Raw genomic sequence first — 24,827 nt, 5'->3', positions numbered from 1 at the left:
ACTCTCCTCTGCTAGCTGTCTCGTCCCTCTCTTCCAGATAACTCTCTTTCTCTCTGTATTTATCTAAACCGGTGGTGTGATTTCATTCAGTCAGATGCCGGACGGATTACAGTGTTGGCTCTGAATACTTGCCAGGACCCCCCTTTGGAAACTTTGCCATGTGGGATCTGGTGAAGAGTGCTGAGAGTGGCCTTTGGTCTTTTGGCTTTTTTGGCACAAATACTGTGGACCAAGCGGACTAGCTAGATGCCAGGACAGATTAGGATGTCCATGTCCCGACGTGGCCATGTAGTTTGAGGTCTGAACCTCCTTTGAGAGCCTTTTGTCTTCGGCAGAGCACCGGGCACAAGGCCAGTTTGTTCGGGGGGCTGATGGTGAATGGTGCTGGGATCATTCTGCAGGATTAAGCACCATACAGAGTCAATGTGCTTGCAAAGAAGCATTTCCCTGGTGCCCAACAGCCTCAGTGGGCTTAGTCAAACTGGCACAAGTGTCCGGCACAGTGCCACTTACGCAGTCGGCATCGCAGCACAGTCATTAGTCATCTCCTACCCACTTTGGCCTACCCACTCTTTTTGTGAGTGACAACAGAAAGACTACATTCAATAACTGTAAAATGATATTGTAACTTTGTTCTGTGACGTGCCATAACCTAACGTTCCCAATACTGGTCCTGGAGAAGCCCTGCCCTATACAGATTGATATGTTTCCAACTGTAGATTACCCAGCGCTACTAATAAAGTCCAATGAAAAGTCCTAGTATACAAAGAGTATGCATAGAACCACCACATATGGGGGACAGATCTGACCATTCGAGGCATAGACTCTACAAGACCTCTGAAGGTATCCTGTGGTTATCTGGTACCAAAACGATAGCAGCAGATCCTTTAAGTTGTGAGGTGGAGCCTCCATGGATCAAACCAATTAACCTTAGGTGCCCATGACCCTGTCGCCTTTTCACTGATTGTCCTTTCTCTGACAACTCTTGGTAGGTATTTACCACTGCATGCCAGAAAAGCCCCACAAGATTTGCCAGATGTTTTGGAGATGTTCCGACCATCAAACCTTCACAGTTTGGCCCTTGTCAAAGTGGCTCAGATTCACATCACCTTCAAGAACTGACTGTTCGTTTGCTGCCTAATATATCCACCCCTTGACAGATGCCACTGTAGATGAGGAAAATCAATGTTTTTCACGTCACCTGTCAGTGGTACTAATGTTATGGCTGATCAATGTACATGGTAATGCATTCCCAATCATATATTAATACATTGTTTCTACTTATTTAAATAAGATATACATCGGAACACCAATTCGTTCACAAATACACTATATGGACAAAAGTATTGGGACATCTGCTGATTCATTGTTTCTTCATGAATCAAGGGTATTAAAGAGTCTATCTATGCTTTTGTTGGAGCAACTGTCTCTACTTTCCAGGGAAGGCTTTCTACTACATATTGAGGATTCTATTGCATTCAGTTAAAAAGAGTGTTAGTGTGGTCAACTCATCCTAGAAGTATTGGATGGAGCACCATCATTCCAAAGTTCCAGTGGGGCAGTGGTGGCTCAGCGGTTAGAGCTGAGCGGTTAGGCTGTCGATAACAAGGTTGTGGGTTGATTCCCACAACATGCTTGGCAAGCTGCCGCTTGAGCAAGGCCCTTTACCCTGGCTGCCCACCGCTCTGGGTGTGTACTTACTGGCCCTAGTCTCACTGGCCCTAGTTCACTAGTGTGTGTGTGTGTGTGTGTGTGTGTGTTCACTACCTCAGATGGGTTAAATGCAGAGGATACATTTCGCTGTACAGTGACAAATATGTGCACCTTTACCAAAGAACACCGTTCCACAGCTTAAAGGTGGAGGGGGGCTTTATACCCCCTCTGTCTACTGCGTAGCATTTCAGGAGTTTGTAGCAATGAAAAGGTGTTTCATGGTCTTCTGTATCTCTGAATTCTTTTTTGCATTTTCAATAGTTGATTAAAAAAAAGACAATCCAAAAGGGGCCATTACGATGCATAATGCTACTTATGCTCAATGACATTACCCATGAGCTTTAACCAACCCCCTGACCTCTTCACCCTTAGTCATCCTCACCTCACTGCATGAGTGTGCTTCTGACTGTTTATCTGCATGGACTTTATCCTTCTCACTTATGTTTTCAGCTTGTATGGCTTGACGCCACATTTACCATTTTTTCTTAATTCAGTTTTGTTTTATTGTTGTTTTTATTCCTGTTTTGCTTTTTTATTGTTAGCTGGTGTCAAACCAGAGGGGATGGCTTCCCCTTTTGAGTCTTAGTTCCTCTCGAGGTCCCTCTTAACCCGGGGGAGTTTTTCCTTGCCACTGTTGCCACTAGCTTGCTCTGTGACAACATTCATTGTACTGTGTCCATGTCTACATCTGCCTGCCCCAATCTTCTCTCAGGTGACAACTCATCTATTAACTGCAATGAGCCACAGAACAGGTGCTAGTCTACTCTTCTTTAGGAGAAATAGGAGCCCTCTGAATAGAGACCCACTACATTGCTGTAATAAAGCCCAGTATTGTATCACTTAGTGTGTATCCCCCCTTTAGGCCATGCAACACCAGCGTGTGTGTGCCACAAGCTATTTCTGGACCCATTTATCACCCAGGTTCAGGGCACAGGAGCACAGTCCCTCTGCCCCTAACCCCGGTCATTCTCTCTCCCTCGCAATCCTGGCTGTTTGTCGTGCTACTGAAATCTGTCAAGCCTGAAAGGACTGCTAACTCTTCTCTAGCACTGGACACCCACCTGGTCCATGCTTTAGCATGGCTGACCGCACCATTTCCCATGCTTACCCCATGAGTATGAACTATGAGATGTGCACTCCTGCTCGGATTTATGACCAGAACTTTGCGGAAGGTAAGAGAATCTTCAATGGAGGAACAGCATGGCTGCAGTCAAGACCACGGGTAGTCCTTTGGACAGCATTTATTAGTATGTGTGTGTATACACATATAGGGTCATCTTTCAAGTGACCCTGGCATATCAGAATAGCTTTTTCACTCATTCACATGCCATGGGCTATATGATGATGTCTTTAAACCAGCGTGCTGGAGAACAAGATCAAATTCAAAAGATTTAATTATACGGGATGAACTGACTTCAACTACAACAGACCTGCAACATTGAAAGCTCTCTTTAAGCTGTTCCTCTAAACAGCAATGTGAAGTTAACATGAGCTGTTTACTTGCCAATGAACCTGCACAAGATGGGCCAACTGAAGTGATGACTGCCTGCTCCACTATCCCCCATGACAGCATTTTATACTAGAGGGAAATATAAGGCCTAGGCTATGATTTATATTTAGAATACCACACATGACTAAGAGTCCAATGGCTACCACACTAAATTAACTGTCAGCCACTGCTGGACTCAGCATGAACTCATGAGCAAATCCCAGTTTCGGTCAATAGTAGTATAAATACATGAAGATAAAGCTGCAGTATATGATTAAAATAGAAACCTGGCGCTTGACCTGATGCTGCTGACACTACTTGTAATTAGACCTGACGTAGCAGTTTCCGGTGTCTTGTAGAGGAGCGGACATTCTATTTTTATGTTACTGTTGGGCATACGCTATGAGGAAGTCAACACATTTTGTAGTTTAGCAAAAATTACCATTACATCCACAATGCACAATGATATCTGAGTCGGAATCCGCACCAGACAGATGCTTAGATTTCACTGATCATCTCCTAGGACCTAATGAGCATCTAATGATAATGTCTCTGGTGGCCAACATAGCTCAAAGCTATGATGTAGAGACATCGCCAGTCAATTAAATTGTCTAAGCCGCAACGTAGACTCACACTGGAGATGAGCTGCTGAAACATCCGAGCTGCGATGCGGAGACACTTGGGCAGTGGGCCTGGGAAAACATCCGAGCTGGAGCGCAGAGTCCTTTAGGCCAACAGCCTGGGAAGCCATTTAGCTTCAACAATGGCATGGCTTGTCTACAGTCATCCCAATGGTAGCCATGTAAGTTGTGAGGCATTAAAGCGTTCAAGCATTAAAGACAGATGCCTAGACTTTCCTCTGTCCTAGTGAAGAAGGCCAAACAGCTGAGTCACTTATTCTTTTCGAGAGCTGAAGAGCTGACCTCTTTTAAAAGCACTTAGCTGAGGACTAATATTGCACTTAGCAATTGTGTATTGCTATATCTGGATATCAGGTATTATTTATATCTATATCAAGGTATTCAGCACTGACTCTTGCGTCTGCTAGTCACTTAAGATACCCACGAGTATCTTTGGATGCCATCAACCCACCCCTGAGAGAGCAAGGCCAAATGTGCTCTCTTTTAGACTCCGGCCACCGATGGCAAGTAGCATGACCCAGAATCATGACCCAGTGATCATCGGATTATAGGGATAGCGTCTTAGTCCACTGGACCAGCATAACCAGACAATTCTTAAATAAGATTACTGTAAAATCAAGACTAAATCATGACTAAAGTTACACACATCAAACTGGATTATGGTGCTAAATGAATGTGGCTCTGCTTACAATGTTTCTACACTATATGGACAAAAGTGTCGGGACACTTTTTCGTTGTTTCTTCCAAAATCAAGGAAGTCAAAAGGGAGTTGATCCTGCTTTTGTTGGTGTAGCTGTCTCTGCTGTCCAGGGAAGGTTTTCTTGTAGATTTCAAGAGCATTGCTGTGAGAATTGTATTACATTCTGCACCAAGAGCATTAGGAGGTGGGTTGATCACCCCACCTCATCCCCAATTTCCCAATTTTTTCCAAAAGTACTGGATGGAGCACCATCATTTCAGAGAACACAGTTCCACTGACTCCACAGCTCAATGCTGGGAGGGCTTTATACCCCTCTAGCCCACGCCTGGCATTGGGCATGGTGCCAATAGGTTTATGTTTGTCCTACTTTATTGGCAGTACCTCTCCACAGGGACTAGACAAGCTTTGTGTGTGTGCATTTGTACAACTATGTGATCAATGGGTGCAATGAATGTATGTCGCGTTAATGCAGTAACATTCAGCTTTCATTCACTGATTTTCAGTGGAATTTCAGTGAATTTCTAGTCAGACTGGTAAAAGAGCCTGTATTCCAGTAAAGACAGAGAATGGCATTAAGCATATATTAGTGAATATTGTATTTTGTTGTTTCCATATTTTAAAATAATACTGTTGTGATAACTAATCTGCATGTTCTCAATACAATAATACAAACGCATGGCTTTCACTTTCACTGTTGACCCCATCCCTTTTCCCGCAGCACTGTCTCCTCAGGACCTGATGGCCCCGGTTTTATACCACGGCTACTACATCCGACCTCGCATCAACAAGCAGCTGGAGAGGGGCTTCTCCCAAGTGGACAGCGATGATGACTGGTACCGCATTCAGCTGGACGTCTGCCAGTTCACCCCAGATGAGCTGAACGTGCGCACAGTGGACAACCTGCTGGAGGTGACCGGGCACCACGCTCAGAGAATGGACCAGCATGGCTTTGTGAGCCGAGAGTTCACGCGTACCTACATCCTTCCCATGGGCGTGGACCCACTACTGCTCCAGGTCTCCCTCTCGCACGATGGGATACTGTGTATTCAGGCGCCAAGGAAGCTTGAAGATCTGGAGCCCAAGATCAATCAGCTCAAGATCAAAGTGGACAAGAAAGGAGGGAAGAGCAGCTAGAGTGGATTGCCATAGATTTAGATGTTTTTCTCTGCTTCAGTAAGTAACTTTAGCTTTAGGGGTGAAAAAAGGTAATACCAAGCCCTTTACCTGATCTCACATCCCCTGCTCACTTCCTCAGGTTGCTTTGCCTTGGGAAAGTTCATGCAGTGGCCACTTTACAATGATAATATGTGTTGTGCTTTACCAATACCACTGAAAAAGATACCTTAAAAGCACAGAGGGCTGGATCTCTCTCACTGTACTTGATTTAATGCTGTCTTTTGTAGATGTTGCTGCATCTATAAAACAAATGGAGAAATCAGAAAGCACATTCAGTACTGTGCCAAAGTCTTAGACAGTCAGGAAAGTTGTTTTAAGCTATTTACCGCAGCAGTGTGTTTTTGCCTTTAAAACACTAATTATATATAATTAAAAAAAAGTTTTTCTATGTGGACAAAAGTATTGGGACACCTGCTCATTCATTGTCGCTTCCAAAATCAAGGGTATTCAAAAAAGAGTGTATTCTGCTTTTTTTTGGAGTAACTGTCTCTACTGTCCAGCGAAGGCTTTCTACTAGATTTTAGAGCATTGCTGTAAGAATTTCATTGCATTCAGTGACAGGTCAGGATGTTGCATGATCACCATCCCACCTCAGCCACAAAGTACTTTAATGGAGCGCCATCATTCCAGAGAACACAGTTCCACTGCTCTCTAGCTCAGTGCTAGGAGGGGGTGTATACCCCTCTAGCCCAGGCCATTGCCATCTGCTCCACAGAGTCCTATTGTATTGGCGATACATCAATATAAGGACGAGACAAGCTATGTGTATGTGTGTATTAGCACATCTGTGTTAGCTATGGGTACAACTTAAAGTAGCTGTGTGCATTTACTGCAAAGGGTGTCCACACAAACATTTGGACATATAATGTATATATATATCCAAGCCAAGCCAAGCCTTAACCTCAACTGAAAACTTAAGCCTAACCTTTACCTTGGTGCTAGACCTATCCCTGATCCTAATCCCAATCTGTGTTGCATTTTACTAGATAGTTTGTTCACAATGTCAACATCTGTAGATAATCTACAGGAGGCTTTAGTGAAAGTAAAACCTTTATTTCAGCTATACATAAAAATGCACTGGCTCAAGACACATGATAGCCTTGGGCTCATAATTGATTTTATCCCATATCGAGTGTAGAGTGTGGTACATGTGCTACTTTGCATTTCTCATCTTAGAAAGCTAGGGCCAGAGCACAGGGTCAGCCATGCTATAGCATCTATGTGCCTTGCTCAAGGAGCCAGCAGTGGCAGCTTAGTGGAATTGGGTATTAAACCCACAATCCTGTGTTCATTAACCCAGCACTCTAGCCACTGAGCAACCACTGGCCCAATACTGCATCACTGTTACCCACGCAAGGTATTTGAATGGTAAGATTAACTGAAAGGTTTAGTTACAAACCATATTAAAAACCACTTACAGCATAATAAGCTTTCAATGCTATACAAAGAGGATTTTTGCCATTATTAGAGAAAGAAAAACATGTCCTTTATATGTCCAAATTATTAGTAATAACCAATAATCAAAACTAATGTGAATGGATATGCTATACAAGTATTGTATCAAATGTATCATGTATTCATGTATAATTCTAATGTTAGTGCTTTACACTGATAAACACTTACTGCTCAGACAGCTTTGGTAAGTAGCTTTACCTCATTTTCTAAGACTTTTGCACAGTACTGTCACATCATCCCAACTCCTGGACGGTTTTTGAACTCTGGTGGACAAGCATCCAGTGTATTTTTGATATCACTAATAAACTCAGACTTTTCACCTATTCCTGAATCTCTCCTTCTATGCATCACACATCACTGTCGTCCTGATGTCCACTGTCCACTGACTGTACTGATTGAGAATAACCTCTGGACTGATATATGCTGTTAATGTGATCTGCTGTCAGGCTACCACGCCCTGCTTTGCTCTGAAAAGAGAGATTTGGTTAACCCCGCAGTATTGATCCCAGCAGAAGTGGCATAAAGAAAGTGAGTAGCTGAATTGGTAGTTGGGTAACTGAAGCACTGTGTGTTCCTGTAAGGAGGTAAGAAAAGATTACACATTATCTACAAGGCAGACTCCAGATGCGTACGCCACATTTAGAATCAGATCTAGACTGTCAGCTCATTTGTATATGAAATATTAATAGAACGTCACACATCTGACCATGAATCAACAGAGCCTCCTACTGGCCAATTGGGCAATTATGTATAAAAAATGGTTGTGAGTCAGGTCTGGTTCACGTAATACTGATGTAAATACCCTTAAACTAAAGCTAAAATTCTGTTCTGCAGTCCAGCCTCACAGTCGTTCATGTAGGTCATGTAGAGCAGACATTCTCAACCCCATCTCTCTTCCCCCCTTTCTTTTGCCAAATGTGGTGTGCCTACTGAGACACCTCAGAAAACTTTGGGAGACTGGGAAACAGCTGGAAACAACAGCCTTCTATTCATTAAAATAGAAGGCTACCCCCCCCCCCTGTACAATTAGATATTGTGTAAATTACAAGATAAAACTTTACAGACAGAAAAATATGTCCTTTATATGTCCAAATTATTAGTAATAACCAAAACTAATGTGAATGGATATGCTATACAAGTATTGTATCAAATATATATATGTATTTATTCTAATATTAGTGCTTTACACTAGTAAACACTTACTGCTCAGACAGCTTTGGTAAGTAGCTTTACCTCAATTTCTAAGACTTTTGCACAGTACTGTCACATCATCCCGACTCCTTGTGTAATTCTTGTGAAGAGAAACTCTGGTGAACAAGCATCCTGACTTTTCACCTGTATAATCAGATATTGTGTAAATTACAAGATAAAACTTTACAGATTTCAATCTGATTTGTTTAGGTGTACCACCTTGGGGCGACATCGATGAGTATGGGGTCTACACAGCCTTCTCTTCATTCAAATGCTCTATTCATTACTTTTATTACATTTTATTAAGCACTTTACGATCAGACATTCTGTAAAATGACAGGACAGAACTTTACAGAATTCAATCATTTTTTTGAGTGTCCCACCTTGAAGTAACTGTTTTGTTGGGGTAACGGTACAGCACAGTACAATCAGATATTGTGTAAATTACAAGATTTTACAACTTTACAGATTTCAATCTGATTTGTTTAGGTGTACCACCTTGGGGTGGCATATATGAGTATGGGTTCTAAACAGCCTTCTATTCATTGAATGCTCTATTTATTACTTTTATTAATTTTTTTAACACAGTGCAATCAGATATTGTGTAAATTACAAGATTTTACAACTTTACAGATTTCAATCTGATTTGTTTAGATGTACCACCTTAAGGTGCTTCACGCGGGCCACAGTTTCAGACCTGAGACAAACCAGAACTCAAGTGTAACTGTTCTGCTATTTATATGACTACATGACTGATTCTTAATCCTGGTCCTTTTCCTGCTCTGTGCAGTTAGTCTCCCTCAGGAAAGGGCTTGTTCATTGGTCAGATTCAGTATTGATCCACCTATCAACATTACAAAACACTGCTGTAGTTTACAGTGTGACAAGCCCCCACACATAGCATGGTCCTAAACAGTATGTGTGGTTATGGCTGGCTGCATTAATGTATTCAAGTCAAAACAAACAAACAAACAAATAAATAAACAAATACCTAATCCCCACCTCGAGATATCAGACAGTTCAAAGGCATTGCACGATTAGTCCTGAAAAGCAAGGAAGTTCATCCAGCCTTCAACTGTACTAAAGCCTACATGGGCTAAACAAGGGCCGAATACAGGTGGTTAAACGTTCACTAGCCCTTCCTCAAGGTCAGCCAAGGGAACCGCCGCGAACCACAGCGTAGGAGGCGACTGAGAGAAGTACAAAGGTGGCACACATGAGCTGCTGCACCTGCGGAGCTCCAGTTACCTCCCAACAAGGAAGCGAAGCGGGCAGCGAATAAACACTAGCTGCGCGTCTCTCACAACATGCAGTCATGGGGAACGGAGTGACCAAAGCCTTGGACAAGTAAGTAGCCTACACACGTCTTCCTGCTTTCTACAGAATAAAGCCAGCTAGTTAAGAATATGAAAAGTAGGGTAGGTCTACAGCCCACGCCTGAATCTGCTCAGGAAGAGCTGCCCTCACCGGTTGGATAGATGGCGAACATTTAGTTAGCTAACTCTGAGATTCTGCTTGCAGGTGGGAAAACTGCTTCCCTCATTTATAACACCAGCTTCGTACGATTTTGCAGCCTTATAAATGTATCTTTTGAGATCTGTGGTGATAATTGTATTTTATGGGTGATCCGCTATTCTGTAGCACTGTATATAAACGCAACGCGCGAGCTTTAAGGAGAACCAGCCAAACCTAGAAAGCTAGGGGGCGCTGGCGAACGCTGGTGACTGGCATGTTTGTGAGGGGAGCTGTTATGGTAGGGAAGTGGAAAGGGAATGAGGCTCTTTGGTTAGTTAAGTCTAGTCTGTTAGTTTACCAGCTGAGCAAGCCAGATCTTTTCTGTTAACATTATTATTATTATTATTATTATTATTATTATTTTAATGTCTGGACCTGAATAGACCTGTATTTTACACATGCAGTCTTTTTAAAAACTGTGTGTGTATCTTAACAGACACTTTAAATAATTAGTAGGCTGTAAAAACTGCCATTAAGACATTTCCAGACTGAGATACCACATTTTAACAACATTTTGTGTGATATCAAATTGACGTCAGGTTGGATTTCTGAACGTGCGAGTTGGTTTAATCAGTCAGATTTAATGTTGTTGTTTTTTTTTTTGTCATTTGGGTCGTCAGTGGTTCTTGACATCAGAATGGCTGACAAGGTTGGTGAAATAGGTTTAGCATCCGGAATGAATGCCTGACATTTCCGAAAGTTCTTAATCCTGTTATATGTACTCACCGAACATTTAATTAGAAAGACCTGCACACCTCCTTATTCATGCTGTTAACTAATCAATCATGTGGCAGCAGTGCAGTTAAAATAAAATCACACAAATTCTGGCCACCAGCTTCAGGTAATGGTGTGAAAAAGGTTCCAGAAAAATCAGCAGGAATTGCGTTACGCAATCATGTCCGCAGGAACCAGGCTCCTAAAGGAATGTTTCAACATCTTGTGGAATCCATGTCAGAATGGGGGAGAGCAAAGGGAGGCCCTTCCCAGAATTAATATAGTGTTTCTAAGAAAGTACTAGGTGAGTGAAGAATTTCTAATAGAAGAAAACATCTGGAAGTAACTTTTGTTGTCTAGTTTGTAATATTTAAAACAACCATCTATTATTATTATTATGATTATGATGGTGATGATGATGATGATGATTATGTCATATTAATGCCCAGAAGAAATATAGATTTAAGAACAAATTCTGTGTAGCCTTTAAAAAAAGGTTAGAATTGAATCCCAGTGGAGAAATACACCTCAATAGAGACATCTAAAGCAGGGCAGCCCAGTACCAGTCTTGGAGTTCAGTGCAGTTTGGTGATTTTCTTACCATAACACACCTACTAAACCTGTTTATTCAGACTGGGAAATCACCAGGATTTCTGGCCACCATCCATCTTGGCAGGGACGTTTATGAGGTTTAATAAATGACCAGATACAGACAGGCTTTGTTCAGACCAGCTCAGATCCATTTCCCCCCTGATTGGATTCAACTTTTTACAGTTTAATTCAAACAGCATTTTGTATTTGTGATGTCAAATTGACTTCAGGTTGGTCAGATTTCTGAACATGCGAGTCAGATTTCATGTTGTTTTTTTTGCCATTTGGGTCGTCAGTGGTTCTTGACATCAGAGTGTCTGACAGAGTTAGTGGTACACATTCACTTATTAATTCTATGCTCATTAGAACACAATAGAACAGCAAGTTCTATTGCTTGCTTTCATGTTGTAGTTGTACAGAGACTTTCCACAGGAAATTCCACTGATTGTTCTGAAGTTTCTGCATAGTGAAATTGTTAAGGGGTAAACAAGAAGCCATGTCCAGGGGGTATTCCTGCCATGCACCCAATGAGGCTCCAGACCTGCGGCAACCCTGACTAGAAGAAATGCATGCATGCATGGATGGATGTAAACAGAGTGATTCAGATAAGTTTGATATGAAATGCTCCGTTCTAAAGAAACCAGAGTGGTGGTGATAGAAACCAGATGTCTGTAGAGTTTTAATGCCTCCCAAAGTAACATTACAGGACACCATTCCATGAAGATGTTTTGATTCCTGAGGCATTTTTTATGGTGGTTCTAAGATATGAATTGGGTCTAAAATGTCATTTGGATTTACCAGTATTGTAGCATTATCAACTTTACATATACAGTAGAACTCTGTACTTTGGATATCAAGGCCCATGATTCCCATCACCATCATGGCAAAGAAATCAGGGTTGGTTTCTCTCCAGCACACCATTTCATATCAGAGAACTGACTGGCTGTGTTTACATTTTAACATTTGAAATATGTTGAAAATGTGACAAATCAGTGGAAATTTCCTGGATGAGCCTGTTAGCCTGGTAACTACCATTATTCAGCCTACACTAATGGCTGTTCTGTTCATGTACACTCCTAAAAACTCCTAAAAACTCCTAAAAAGCTGATTCAAAATGTTATTTTAGTGATGTCATGGAAGAAACCATAAAGAACTACCTTTGTAATAGAGATGTGTGAGTATAAAGAATGAAGAGTATGAATGCTCTTTACTAATTGAAAGGTTCTTCACACTTTCCCATCTCTACTACAAACATGGGGCCTTATTTGCTATTCTTAAGAAGAAATCTCTTTAAACCTCACTTGCACAGTTTTCCCAAAGATTCTGACATTCACCAATGTTTTCTTATTGGTAATTTCAGTTCAATTTATGAGGACAGTGGGATCCATCATAGTAAGATCAAAAAACATAGGGCTTTTCTAAGGATAAATTTTATGAAAATTCTTAGGAAGATATTGGTGAATGAGGCACATAGTTTTTATTGAACCAAACATGGCTCTTCTTTGGCAGATGCCTTCAAATCTTGACTTTGTAATCCCTGGTAGGTGTGACGCTATGTGACTAAATACATTAACTGTTACATTAACTTCCACCGAGAACAAAATCCAGGACTAGAAACTGGATTCAAGGTCCAGAGTTGAAGACCTGGGCTCTGTGGTATCACTAAATTAAACATTTAAAGCACCTTAATTAAAAAAAAAAAACAGCTGGTGTAACCTAAAATTTAAACACTCAAAATCAGATTTAAGAAATGGATTGCTGTGTGAGTCCTAACGGCATACAGGAGAAACATTGTCTATTTTTTAATATAAATATTTTAAAACACACACAATTGTATGTATATATATATATATATATATATATAATTAAAATAATAAAATACAAACAACTGTTTTTCTGTTCTCAACAAGAAATAGCTCTTGTACTTTACAGACTGTTTAGGTCCTCTTTCATTCTTCTTAGGTGGGGTTTAAATCCAAGGAAGCTCAGTCTGAAGCGGACATCAAAGAGAGGTAGGGGAAACAGTGCTCCTGGGGTGCTCCAGATATGTGTATTATTAATACACATGTGTGCAGTGCTGTGAAAACAAACATTCAACACTTAATTTCCTGGTGTAAAAATGATATTGCCCCTTTTGTTTCAATGTCTGGTTATAACCCCTTCACAGCAACCAAACACTTGATGTAGTTGTTAATTCGTACCTCATAATGCTGGGGAGATATTTTAGCCTTTTTAGGTTGGGACTTTGATTAGACCAATTTAAATAGACTTCCGATTTGTTAACCTTTTGTAAGGTAGACTTGAGTAAATTGGATCATTGTCCTGTTGCATGACCCAACTTAAACCTTAACTCATGGACAGATGGTCTGACATTTCCCAGTTGGGTGGGATTGAGGTCAGATCATGTTCTTACCACAAACAAACCACCCCAGAGTTTGTTTGTGACAAACCACTTCCTCTCTGGGGTCTTGTTGCAGTTGTTTTGGTTCCACCCGAATGTGATTACCAAGAGTAAAAAACAGTCCAATTTAACCAGACTAAAAATCACAGGTGTGAAAACGGCCTTAGAAATGGCTTTGTAAACTTTTACACACTGATAGGACTCAACAACATGTGTGCTGCTGAGTTCAAATCAAGGCTGGTCATTAAGTACTGATTACTGATCACAAAACTATCCAGTTTGGTTGCATTATATGAGGAGTGCAAACACTTTTTCACTCTTCTGCAAGTATATAGATAATATATAATTTCAGAATATAAATATGTGGAAAATGTGTACAAATTCAGACAGGAGCATGCACCTTTGCATATCACTGTAATTCCACTTTCTACATTTAATGAATGTTTATGTTTTGGCATTGGTAGATTTATACATGAAAAATATTGGACATTACCCCTTTTGAAAATGTCTTAAAGCACGATGATTGATTTTTCCACTCTGCCTGTATTACAAGAGGTTGAATCATTATGCTATAATGTAATTAACTCTAATTAGCAATGTTTTTACCTTCTTCTGTCAGCTCCACCTGCACCTGCCCCTGCTCCATCCCATCAGGTATATTTGTTTTTCAAAGCTACTGAAGAAACTCTATTGGGATACAAATCCCTTACTTAAAGTGACAGGAACTGGTGTTTTGCTGGTGAGAATGCGATTGGAATTTCTGTGAGTTTCCTCTTGCTTGCATGTCTCTCTGACCTTTGTCAGAAGTGGTCACTGGATCAACAGTTGAACAGTTGTTTTTTGCATCCGTATTGCATCCTGCTTACTGTGTTTGGGATGTTTTTGTGTGTCAGAGTGCAGATGCACATATATACGACCCTGTGGCGGCTGATCCCGAGTATGCTACAGTGAATAAGAAAAGGAAGACAGATACCGATGGCCTGCACTACGCCGATATCCAGGTACTGCAGTCCGGAGATGCAACCGGACCAGAAAGGCAGAGGGCGGCTCCGGTCAATAACTCCACCACAGAGTACGCAACCATAGACTTTCTGAAAAGTGCTTCTAAGACACAGTCACCTTCCAAACCTGCAGACATACTCATTCCACCTGGAGAGCTCCTGAGACCTATGGCCAGGTCAAAGTCTAACCAGAAGAAGAGCACTTCTTCACATCGGGCTGTTATGGTGTAATTGGAACATGTTTTGAAGACTATTTGTAAAACCAGTGTGCATTTTTTAATGTTTTATTAAAAAAAATAAATCAACTATATATCCTTGTCAGATTTTCATTAACCATGATTTCCATGATTTATCATTTATTGAACTCAGGACAGCAATTGACCGTCTATAATAAAAATAAAGGTGCCAAAACAGGGTTCTCTGGAGCTGTGCTATGGAAGATCCCATCAACTTTCAGTGAATGTGGATGTGAAGCATGTTTGAAGAGCCTGATGAACTGTTTCTGTAAGCAGTGAAGAGATTTTCATAGGGATGTATAGACAAGCCAAGAACCACTTACAAACCTTTATTTATGTAGTTGAAGAAGCAGTTGGGAACCAGTTGAAGAACCACTCACCTGACTGTGGTCATATAACTTATAGAACCTCAACTTATAAAACCTTTTATTAATGTATTCCTCCCACCGTGTCTCGCTTAGTGCAATGTTTAAAAGAAATAAAGACGTTCTATATATGTATATAAGCTTCTAATCTATATTCCTATCCTATATCATTGGATTTTTGATGACACACTGCATTTTGTCATACATGATAAGCAGTACCCGATAGGTGTTAAAGAGGAACATCATTTCTGCATGATTCATTTATTGAGATGGAAACAACCCAGACAGCAAATGAGTCATGGCCCAGTTCTGGTTTACCCTAACACTTTGCAGAACACACATTTCACATGGTAGGTTGTGGGATACACGTGACTGCAGGGTTCCAATACTATCACAGGCCTTAAATGTGGCTGCTAGAGCACACTTTCCATCGCCATACCTGGCCTGTAAATGCCTTAACAGGGTCGTATTAGGCTGCCTAGGGAAGTCATTCAGAGTAGCTTGACGTGAAACTGTTGTATTTGATATCATTTAAATATTTAATCAGTCATATTCAAGTGTGTGTACTTAATATAGCTACATTGGAGGTCATATACATAATGCTTAGTTGTGTAAATAAGGAGAAAAGACCATTATTAAAATCTGATTGCTTAGGGGTTACCCACTACCCCGTTAGAAACCCATCAAATGTGTAGAGCCCATCCCAGCACGCATTAACACTGAGATTTTAACATGTTTCCAACATGATAATGATTGAATCAGGCCACAGAGGACGTTTTGAACTTTGACATACTGGGATGGCCTTAGTGCGACTCCTTCAGTAGGGCCACAGTGCCCTCTTTTGGATATCAGCAGTATCTACCTACCTTCAGAAAGCCCTCTCACCACCATTCCCGTTATTATGCCAGTCGCCTGGTCGCAGACTGCAGACTTAATGGGAGTTTAACGTCTGGTGACTTTCCTAGTTCCCACTATTCGGCACTAAGGTAACAGTTTCTACAAAGGTTTAACAAAAATGAGCCCTGCTCGTGTAGTAAAGATAAAACCTCTGCGGCCTCTGCGTTTCTTCTATGTACTGATTGTAACCTTTTGACCTTTGGGCTTGATGACGGAGCCTGATGGTGGGCACTTGCTAACGACCCTCACAGGCGGCTGCTGGTGAAAGCATGGACTGTGCTAGAAGAGAGCTCAGTAGTTAGTTAGCTAGCTACCTAGCACTAGATCAAATATTTAGTTCCCAGTTCATTAACCAAGGTTAATGTGCCTCCAGAATCATGCAGACAAACGGAGTGTCTTCGAGAATCATGCAGTTCATCGACCCAGAGGAGCTCCACCGCAGTGGAATTCAGGTAGACTGTTTGTAGTGCTTTTATAACAGGGGTGGTAAACTGGGTTTCAGCTTATAAGCTAAAGTTAAACTGTTAAACTGGTGTTGGATCACTTAGCTTGCAAGCTACCATTAGCACTAGCTAACTTTTTTTTTAACAGTTTTGTATCTAAATAGGAGCAAGTAAGTGAAGTTTATCCTAACTAGTGCACCTAGTTAGTTCACTTACGTTTTCCCTAGCTCATAGATTTATGATTAATTTTTTTTAATGTTTGCTCATAAATTAAAAAAAATTCCATCCATAAATACATTATTTTTCTTTTAAACAAATAAATAAAAAATAAATGCAAATAATGTTTATTCCATTGTGTTTTACATTTTACAGTTTTATTTTTTTCACTTCAAAGAAAGCAAGGTTCTCTTCTCGCTAACTGATCAGCCATAATGTTAAAACCACTGACAGGTGAAGTGAATAACATTGATGATCTCACTACAATGACACCTGTCAATAGGGGTGGGATGTACATATAAGGCAGCTAATGAACAGTCAGTTCTTATGGTTGGTGTGTTGGAAGCAGGAAACATGGTCTCAAGGGTAAAATTGCTATGACTAGATGACTGGATTGGAGTGTCTCCAGACCGGCAGGTGAATCTTGTGTCTTTTTGTTAGTTTACCTATCAGAAGTGGTTCAAGGAAGGAATGAAGGTCATTTATGTGCATGGAGGGGAAAGGCTAGCTTGTCTGGTCTGATCCCAAAGACGACCTACTGTACAGGTTGGCTGTGAAAGAATAGGGCTATGTAGCTGCTGACCCCTGTCAATTGGCAGAAGTGCCTACAATGTAAGCACTTGATGTAAGCATCTGAACTGGAAGCAATGAAGGTGACATGGTCTAATGACTCAGCTCATTTGTTTTTTTAATTGATTTATATAAATCATGGGGTCAGGCGACTGCTTGTACGTTTTCTACCTGGAAAAGCGGTAAAAGCAGCATGCACTATAGCCAGGGTGATGTTCTGCTGGGAAACCTACTTTGGCATGTATCACCTATCCAAACATTGTTGCAGACCAAGTACATTCCTTTATGAAAATGATATTCCCTAATGGCAATGGCCTCTTTCAGGGGGACAGTGTGTTCTGCCACAGGTTTCCGGATTGGTTTGAGGAAAATGACAAAGAGTTCAAGGTTTTGACTTGGCCCCTAAATTCCCTGGATCTCAATCTGATTGAGCATCTGTGGGATGTGCTGGACAAACAGGTTTGATCCATGGAGGAACTTGTCATCCAGAATCATGCAGACAAATGGAGTGTCTTCATTTGTCAATCATGCAGCTTATTGACTTGGAGATAATATCAGTAGAGTTTAAAGAAACTAGCTAATGCACTGCTCCTTGTTGGTCAAAGAAGTATAATCCATGGACGTTCCACTGTATAACTTAAATGACTTCAAGGATCTGCTGCTAACATCTTGGTGCCAGATAGCACAGGACACCTCCAGTGGTAATTGTAAAGTCCATGCCTCGATGTGTCAGAGCTGTTTTGGTGGCACAAGTGGGACCCACAGTTTTTAGGATGGTGATTTTAATGTTATGACTGATCGGTGAATGGCACTTTTGGTCATGCTCAAATATATTTAATAGTAACGATAGATTTATTTTAATAGGGAAATTATAATTTTTTTGTACATTCACAGCATTTAGCTGACGCTCTTATTCAGAACGCATTACAAGTTTACTCGTATTACAGAGGTGGGCCAATGCACTGTTAGGAGTCTTGCCCAAGGACTCTTATTGGTGTAGCGCAGCACAGTCGCCCAGACTGGGAAGCAAACCCCAGTCTCCTACATGGTGTAGTAGCTCACTGGCTGGTAGTGGTGTTATCTGTTGCGCCACATCAACCCAGATCAATAAACAGTTTTATTTACGACTTTCTACATAGACTCCGTTTCAGCGTCTTGCTCGGCAGATGCAAGACATTTTAGGAGATGGAGGGATTCTCAAAGAAGTGATACGTGCAGGGGATGGTCCACTAGTACCGAGGGATGCTTCTGTCTCTGGTATGTAGGAAAAGGCTGTATTCCATGACTGATTTAATGACCAGCCTATGTTGTGTTGTGACAGCACTGTCTGCCTGGCATTGTCCTAATGTGTTCATTCACAGTTAATTACTCAGCCTTCTTGGAGTACGCTGATCAGCCGTTTGACTCGACGACTCACCTCAAATTTCCTAGAATGATGAAGTTAGGCAAAGGTAAGACAGGATTGCTGTTCTGAATGATGATTTTTGACGAATCAGCAATGATTAGATGGTATTTTCCATTAGGATGACTTGTATTTTAACACCTGGCATTAACACATGTCTTGAGTGATTGGATCAAAAGGGGCCCAGCGCTAAGCACAGGTAAAACAATGTCTTGGAAATGACCACTCTCAGTGGTCAGAGACACAAAAGACCACATTACAATTTGGATTTGTGGACTTTCTTCATCTCCTTCTCTGTTTATATTTTTCTTGAGTCCCTACATAACATTTGTAACAGTCTGTATATCTGCTCCAACAAGGACTCGCAGGACGTGTTTGTCTGACTACAAATGCAGTGAGAGTCTGATGTTGTAATTCATCGAATGCACGCAAAAACCTTCTCCTCATGTTTCACTTTTTGACATGATGTAAACTTCATGATAAATGGACCAATAGAAATGCTCAAAAAAGGCTTGGAATAACCTCATTTACATTGACTTCCATTTAAAGTTAGGAAGGCATTGTCCCTTTTTTTGAAAAGTTGCCGTTTTGAACATGCAAAACTTTTGCCTGTCTGGGAAAAAGTATAGTTCTGCACCTCACTGCAGATTTCTGATCAGATTGCTTGGGAAGTGTGTTAATGTTAGGGGTGAACAGGGTCTTCGAGAAATACACTGACCTGCCATGTCACGTCATGGGACAGGAACTATCTATCATATCTTGTGACTTCCCATTGAAGCTACAGAATGCAGCGCTGACCACTGCATTGACTGTCAATGTGATTCCCGCAAACAACAGCGCTTCCGGTCATGATCATTACTACTCACTGCACTGTCCAGTGTGGGTGGTAATGCCTTCTATGACGCATTCCCGGTACACACCATCCATCCTGTACCGACCATCGGGTCTTGCTCAAACTCAAATTTACATTACGTTGTCAACTTATACAGGTGTAGGTGTTCCCAGGCTGTCCTCTGAGGTAAAACGTCATGATGAATTTACATGCTGCTGCTATTCCATGAGTTTTGGCACGTCCGTGTAGGTGGAGCCTGATCGGTTTGCATAATTTGCAACATAGTGTTAATATTTTGCTTAAGAAAGACCTTTTTTAAAGGCATTCCAGTTAAAGCTCTGCACGGTCTGTTCATATGTTCATATGACCCCGTCTCTTGCAGATATGACTTTATGTGGTCTTGAGCTGGGACTGCTGACCATGAGGAAAGGAGAGTGCTCTCGTTTTCTCTTCAAGCCCAGTTATGCCTTTGGGGACATGGGCTGCCCCCCACTCATCCCGCCAGTCGCCACGGTGCTATATGAGGTGCAGGTCCTCGACTTCCTTGACACAGCCCAGGTGGACAATTTTTTTGCAATGACACTGGTGAGAAACCCCTGGATCAACATTAAGCTGAGTACTAAATATACACAAGTATACTCCACCCTTCGCAGATGTTTTGTCTCACTTAATTTGCTTAATAAGGAAAAACCAACATTACCTGGTGGCTTTTATAATAAGGCAAGGTGTCCCCATACTTCTGACATTTCTGAATGATTGGCTTTTGCTTGTATTTCTTTTGTGTGAAAGTGTTTCTTCTGAAACTGTTTGGCAGGGAGAGCAGAACTCGGCTCCTCTGTCTACGTTGCTGAACGTGACTGACATAGAGAGAAGCTTTGGTAACCGCTGCTTCAACCAGAGCCGCTATGAAGATGCTAGAGACCGATATAAGCAGGTTCATACACTAATTACACTGGCAAGGGGTTTTCAGGTGTCCTCAGCTGTTTTGGATGTGTTTGAGGGGATTTCTCATGTTTTTGGAGGAGAAGCTTAAAAATGACTTGAAAAATGGCAGGACATGGCAAGATGTTGCACTGCTCATTAGGGCTGTCACGGTGAAAGAATGAACCCCGCAGTGATTTAGGGTGGCTCAACATCGTGATATGCGATTTTACCATCAGTCGTTGTATAGGTACTCAATTCCCCGGTCTCCTCTGCTTGCTCATGTTACCACTCCTGCCAGTTGGGACAAAGGCCGATCGCAGGAGTTTTAGAATGCGCTCCAAAAGCTCTTCAGTTCCGCTAGTTAAGCTCTCCTCACACAATGACTCTTTACACCGCATTGCCGACCTTCCCCTGTTTCTCTCCGGTGTGTTTGTTTGCTCCGTTTTTCTTTGTGTACCAACCTTTTTATGTTTACACTCTTTTGCCACATTTTGTCTCTCTTTAATACCTGACCTTTCTCTTTTCTGATTTTGGATTTTGGCCCTTTCTGGTATAAGTCTCTCGCCTGTTTACTGGTTTGATTTTGGATTGCCACATTTTTACTGAACTTTCATAATCTAATGATCGCACGTATCTGTCTTCACAAACAATGTGAATAAGTTTCATTTTTGTTGTGCACTAAGAAAAACATGTTCGCCTTGTGTAGTTTAGTGAGGACCAGAGTGGGCTACCAATATGCCCAACCACACCAAAACCTCTCTGCTAGGGCTCTGATCTGCTCCGAGTGATCTGCTCGGGCTCTCTAGGGTAAGAGGTTGTTGTCCAAGGACATAATTTTTTAATATATTTTTGGTGGCGCTGACTCATTTGCTCACTCTCTTTCACTACCAGCATCTCTTTGAGTTTGTGGTTTTGTCTACTTACTGACATGATAGCTGACGTCTAAACTGGTGAAGCTGCGTTTGGTTTTGTGACCAGAGCACCTTCCGTTGTTTCCCATTCTGGAAAAAATCACAGTGTGGAAACACCGCAGTGTGGTGGTTGCTTGCCATTCCCTGCCGTTTGCTTATTAATAGCAAGATATTGTGATAGTGCGGTTATCGAGACAGCGATACCTGATGGAGTGGGGAGAACTCCAACCACTCAGTGGACATTAGTGAAGGAGTTAATTTGGATCATTATTTGAAAAGCATGTGGCGCAATCATTAATTCTAGAAGAATTAATGATTTCTGGCTGTGTATAAGTGAATATACACTTTTATCTTTGACTTTGAGTTCACTAAATGTGTTGTGTTATGGTGTGTCGTGGTGCTGCAGGCTGTGACGCTCCTGCGGAACCGCGAGCCGATGTGCGAAGAGGAGAGGTGGCGCATCGAGGAGGCCAAGTTGCCCTTTTTACTCAACCTTTCCCTCACCTACCTGCGCCTGGACAGGCCTCAGAAAGCCTTGCAATATGGCGTGAAAGCGCTGAAGATCAACCCAGATAGCACCAAAGCCCTCTTCCGCTGTGGCCAGGTTGGGGAAAACTCACTTGCATTACTTTAGTGCAGCTGTTAATTATTAGGGCTGTGTATGGGCAAAACTTGGTGATATGGTATGCATCACAATACATGGGTTATGATTTACTATATTGCTATTAGGAAATGTTTTTTTTTGTTTGTTTTTTTAAAATAAAACTGTCATAACATAAACACCATCATCTGCAAACAGATGATACGAAGAAATTTCTACTTTATATGCAACCAGAACCGTGGGATCTGAAGACGTAGTACAACACTGCTGTCTAGCAATCAAGGCTCAACGACACAGAATGAACCAATATTTGCCACGAGTCTTTACGTACAAACTATAAATTAAAAATCCACACTGTTTTTTTTGGCCTACACCCCAGTGCTACACCCCAAAGCAGTCTTGCAATTGGCTTTGTGAGCTTTTTAGTTAAAAATTGTCATTGCATGCTAACGGTCTGAGGCTTGATTATCTATAGAGATAAGAGTGGCTGTATAAAAACAACGCTTTTAATTCCTCTAAAACAAAATGCTGAGAATGCTTAAGCCTGTGCTTAAAACATTGTTATGGGATAAGCTTTTGGCCTAAAATACATTGTTGGAATGCATTTAATAGGGTTCAGTTATGGTGGAGAAGTGAATGCAGGACATGTTAAGGCAAATTAATAAAAAAAAAAAGAAAAAGACTACTTTTAGACCACTGTTATATTACCATCAGCCTTACCTATTAAACTCAGAAGATGTGTTTCAGGTTCACTGGTGTTTTGGATAATAAATTAAATGGCTAAATACCACTGTAAAGATGGTTAAAGTATGCAGGACATTCATAAAAAATCTGTGGAATTCCCAAACAATGAACAGTTGACTAATAGGTGCACCTTATTTCCTTTTAAGTTATTTATGAAGAAACTATCTGTACAGTTTAGGCATTCTTTCTCGTACCATGAATTTCATTTTCCAAAGAAGATTTGTCCAGGAGATGGCAGTGTTAAGTAACTTCTGAAAATTTGGGTTCAGTTGTTTGGGAACTGAATTTGAAAAGGGTACCAATACGTATAATCAGTTGCACAGCACTAGCGTTATATTGCAATAAAAGTTCGATTTTTTTTCTCATTTATATATACTTTCAGACGCCGTGTATGACCCTAGACCAAACCCGCCTCTATTCAGCTGACTTAACATGATAATAATTCAGCTGGCATAAAATATGTGCAACATTGGACTGGCAGTGTAGTTTGCATACCAATCAGTCGTAACTTCAGCACCACCTGCCTTGTATTGAGTAGGCCCCCCTTGTGCCTCCACAACAGATCTGACCATTTGTGGCATGGACTCCACAAGGGCTCTGAAGGTGTCCTGTGGTATCCTGTGGTATCTGGCCCCCCTTGTGCCTCCACAACAGATCTGACCATTCGTGGCATGGACTCCACAAGGGCTCTGAAGGTGTCCTGTGGTATCTGGCACAAAGACGTTGGGAGCAGATCCTTTAAGTCCTGTAAGTTGGGAAGTGGGTCCTCCATAGATCGCATCAATGAGCCTTGCCCTGACCCTGCCCATGACCCTGTTGCCAGTTCATCTGTTGTCCTTTCTTAGGCCACTTTTGGTAACTACTCCTCACTGAACACCAGAAACCCCCCCACAAAACCTGCCTAATGTTTTGGAGATGTTCTGACCCAGTCATCTAGCCTAATCTAGCCATTTGTCTGCTTTAACCAATCACCTTCAAGAACTGACTGTTCGCTTGCTGCCTAATATATCCCACCTCTTGACAGATGCCACTGTAGATTAAGACAATGTGTCTCCCTGCACCTGTCAATGGAATATATTGTATGATTGGTTGTTTTTTGTGTATTTTTATTAGGCTTGTTTGGAAATGGATGACTATGAGGGGGCTCAAGATTACCTCACAAGGGCTCAGGCCAAGAAGCCATTTGATACTGACATTAACAACCTGCTAAGAAAGCTGGCCGTGTAAGTTTTCTTTAAGTGCAATTTTGTGGGGACTCACTCACGTAGATGTTGAAGGGGAGATCTAAAGTTTTTGTGTGCTTGCAGTTGTTACAAGGATTACCTGGATAAAGAAAAAGATATGTGCTCCAAGATGTTTTCCGGTTATAATCCAGAAAAGTGAAGGTAAGCTTTATGAAGAAATAAAGTTTCACGCACTAGAGGGCAGTGTGAGAGCAACTGTAGTAAACTGACCAGGCTACAGCATGTAAAGCACATTCTCCAAAACGTCATCTTGTCAGGTACAGACTCTGAGTGCACTGTAGGCTTATTCCTCATGCATTTGATTGCTTGTCAGCCATAATAGCTGTTGGGCAGTGCTTTTGCCTTTTTAAATAGCTATTTACCAACACAAAAAAAGCTCCCTCTCTATGGACTAAATGAACTGCACACTTGCACATTTGCAGAACTTAATGGGGCCTGAGGTGGCCTTGTCTGCACCCTTGACAATGGGCTGCATGTATTGTGTCCGCTTTTTCGAAAACACACATGAAATTTCACTAATGGAGAATTACATCATTACTGTAATGTTCGACTCTACATACAACTTATGTCAGAGCTATATTATAATTCATACATATTTATTTATTTATTAGTTTTTAGCTTTATTAAATGCTTCCAGTAAATCTTCCAGTAAACCTATTTATATGCATTGTCTTTGTGTTCACATAAAGCTTTAACTGTGCTAGGTAACGTTGTAAAAACATGAGGTAGCAATAAAAATACTGTAACTGACATCCAGTGAATTCCTCTCAGTGTGGAGCATTAACTGTGACCAAATTTTTAGCCATCTGAAACACAACGTACACCTGTTTTAATTCTATGTTTTTATAAATCAGG

General features: G+C 41.3%; 3 protein-coding genes across 3 annotated transcripts; all 3 read left to right on the top strand.

The window, feature by feature from the left end:
• Positions 1-2,791: 2,791 nt before the first annotated feature.
• On the top strand, positions 2,792-5,677 carry hspb2 (heat shock protein, alpha-crystallin-related, b2). Its single transcript, XM_072693635.1, has 2 exons — positions 2,792-2,885; positions 5,262-5,677. Exons 1-2 carry the CDS (start codon positions 2,792-2,794, stop codon positions 5,675-5,677), a joined length of 510 nt encoding a protein of 169 aa, XP_072549736.1.
• Positions 5,678-9,570: 3,893 nt separating this feature from the next.
• Positions 9,571-14,896, top strand: LOC140573969 (uncharacterized). Its single transcript, XM_072693623.1, has 4 exons — positions 9,571-9,712; positions 13,148-13,197; positions 14,206-14,240; positions 14,480-14,896. The coding sequence occupies exons 1-4, from the start codon at positions 9,681-9,683 to the stop codon at positions 14,816-14,818; spliced, it is 456 nt and encodes a 151-aa protein (XP_072549724.1). The 5' UTR covers positions 9,571-9,680; the 3' UTR covers positions 14,819-14,896.
• A 1,566-nt stretch (positions 14,897-16,462) lies between these two features.
• fkbp6 (FKBP prolyl isomerase 6) lies at positions 16,463-24,111 on the top strand. Its single transcript, XM_072660400.1, has 8 exons — positions 16,463-16,537; positions 18,454-18,571; positions 18,676-18,765; positions 19,931-20,133; positions 20,363-20,482; positions 21,790-21,987; positions 23,842-23,951; positions 24,036-24,111. The coding sequence occupies exons 1-8, from the start codon at positions 16,463-16,465 to the stop codon at positions 24,109-24,111; spliced, it is 990 nt and encodes a 329-aa protein (XP_072516501.1).
• The last annotated feature ends 716 nt before the right edge of the window (positions 24,112-24,827 follow it).

Source organism: Salminus brasiliensis, chromosome 1 (assembly GCF_030463535.1).
Source record: "Salminus brasiliensis chromosome 1, fSalBra1.hap2, whole genome shotgun sequence".
NCBI lineage: Eukaryota > Metazoa > Chordata > Actinopteri > Characiformes > Bryconidae > Salminus > Salminus brasiliensis.
Note: the sequence above shows the minus strand (reverse complement) of the source record. Positions and strands in the feature narration are given on the sequence as shown.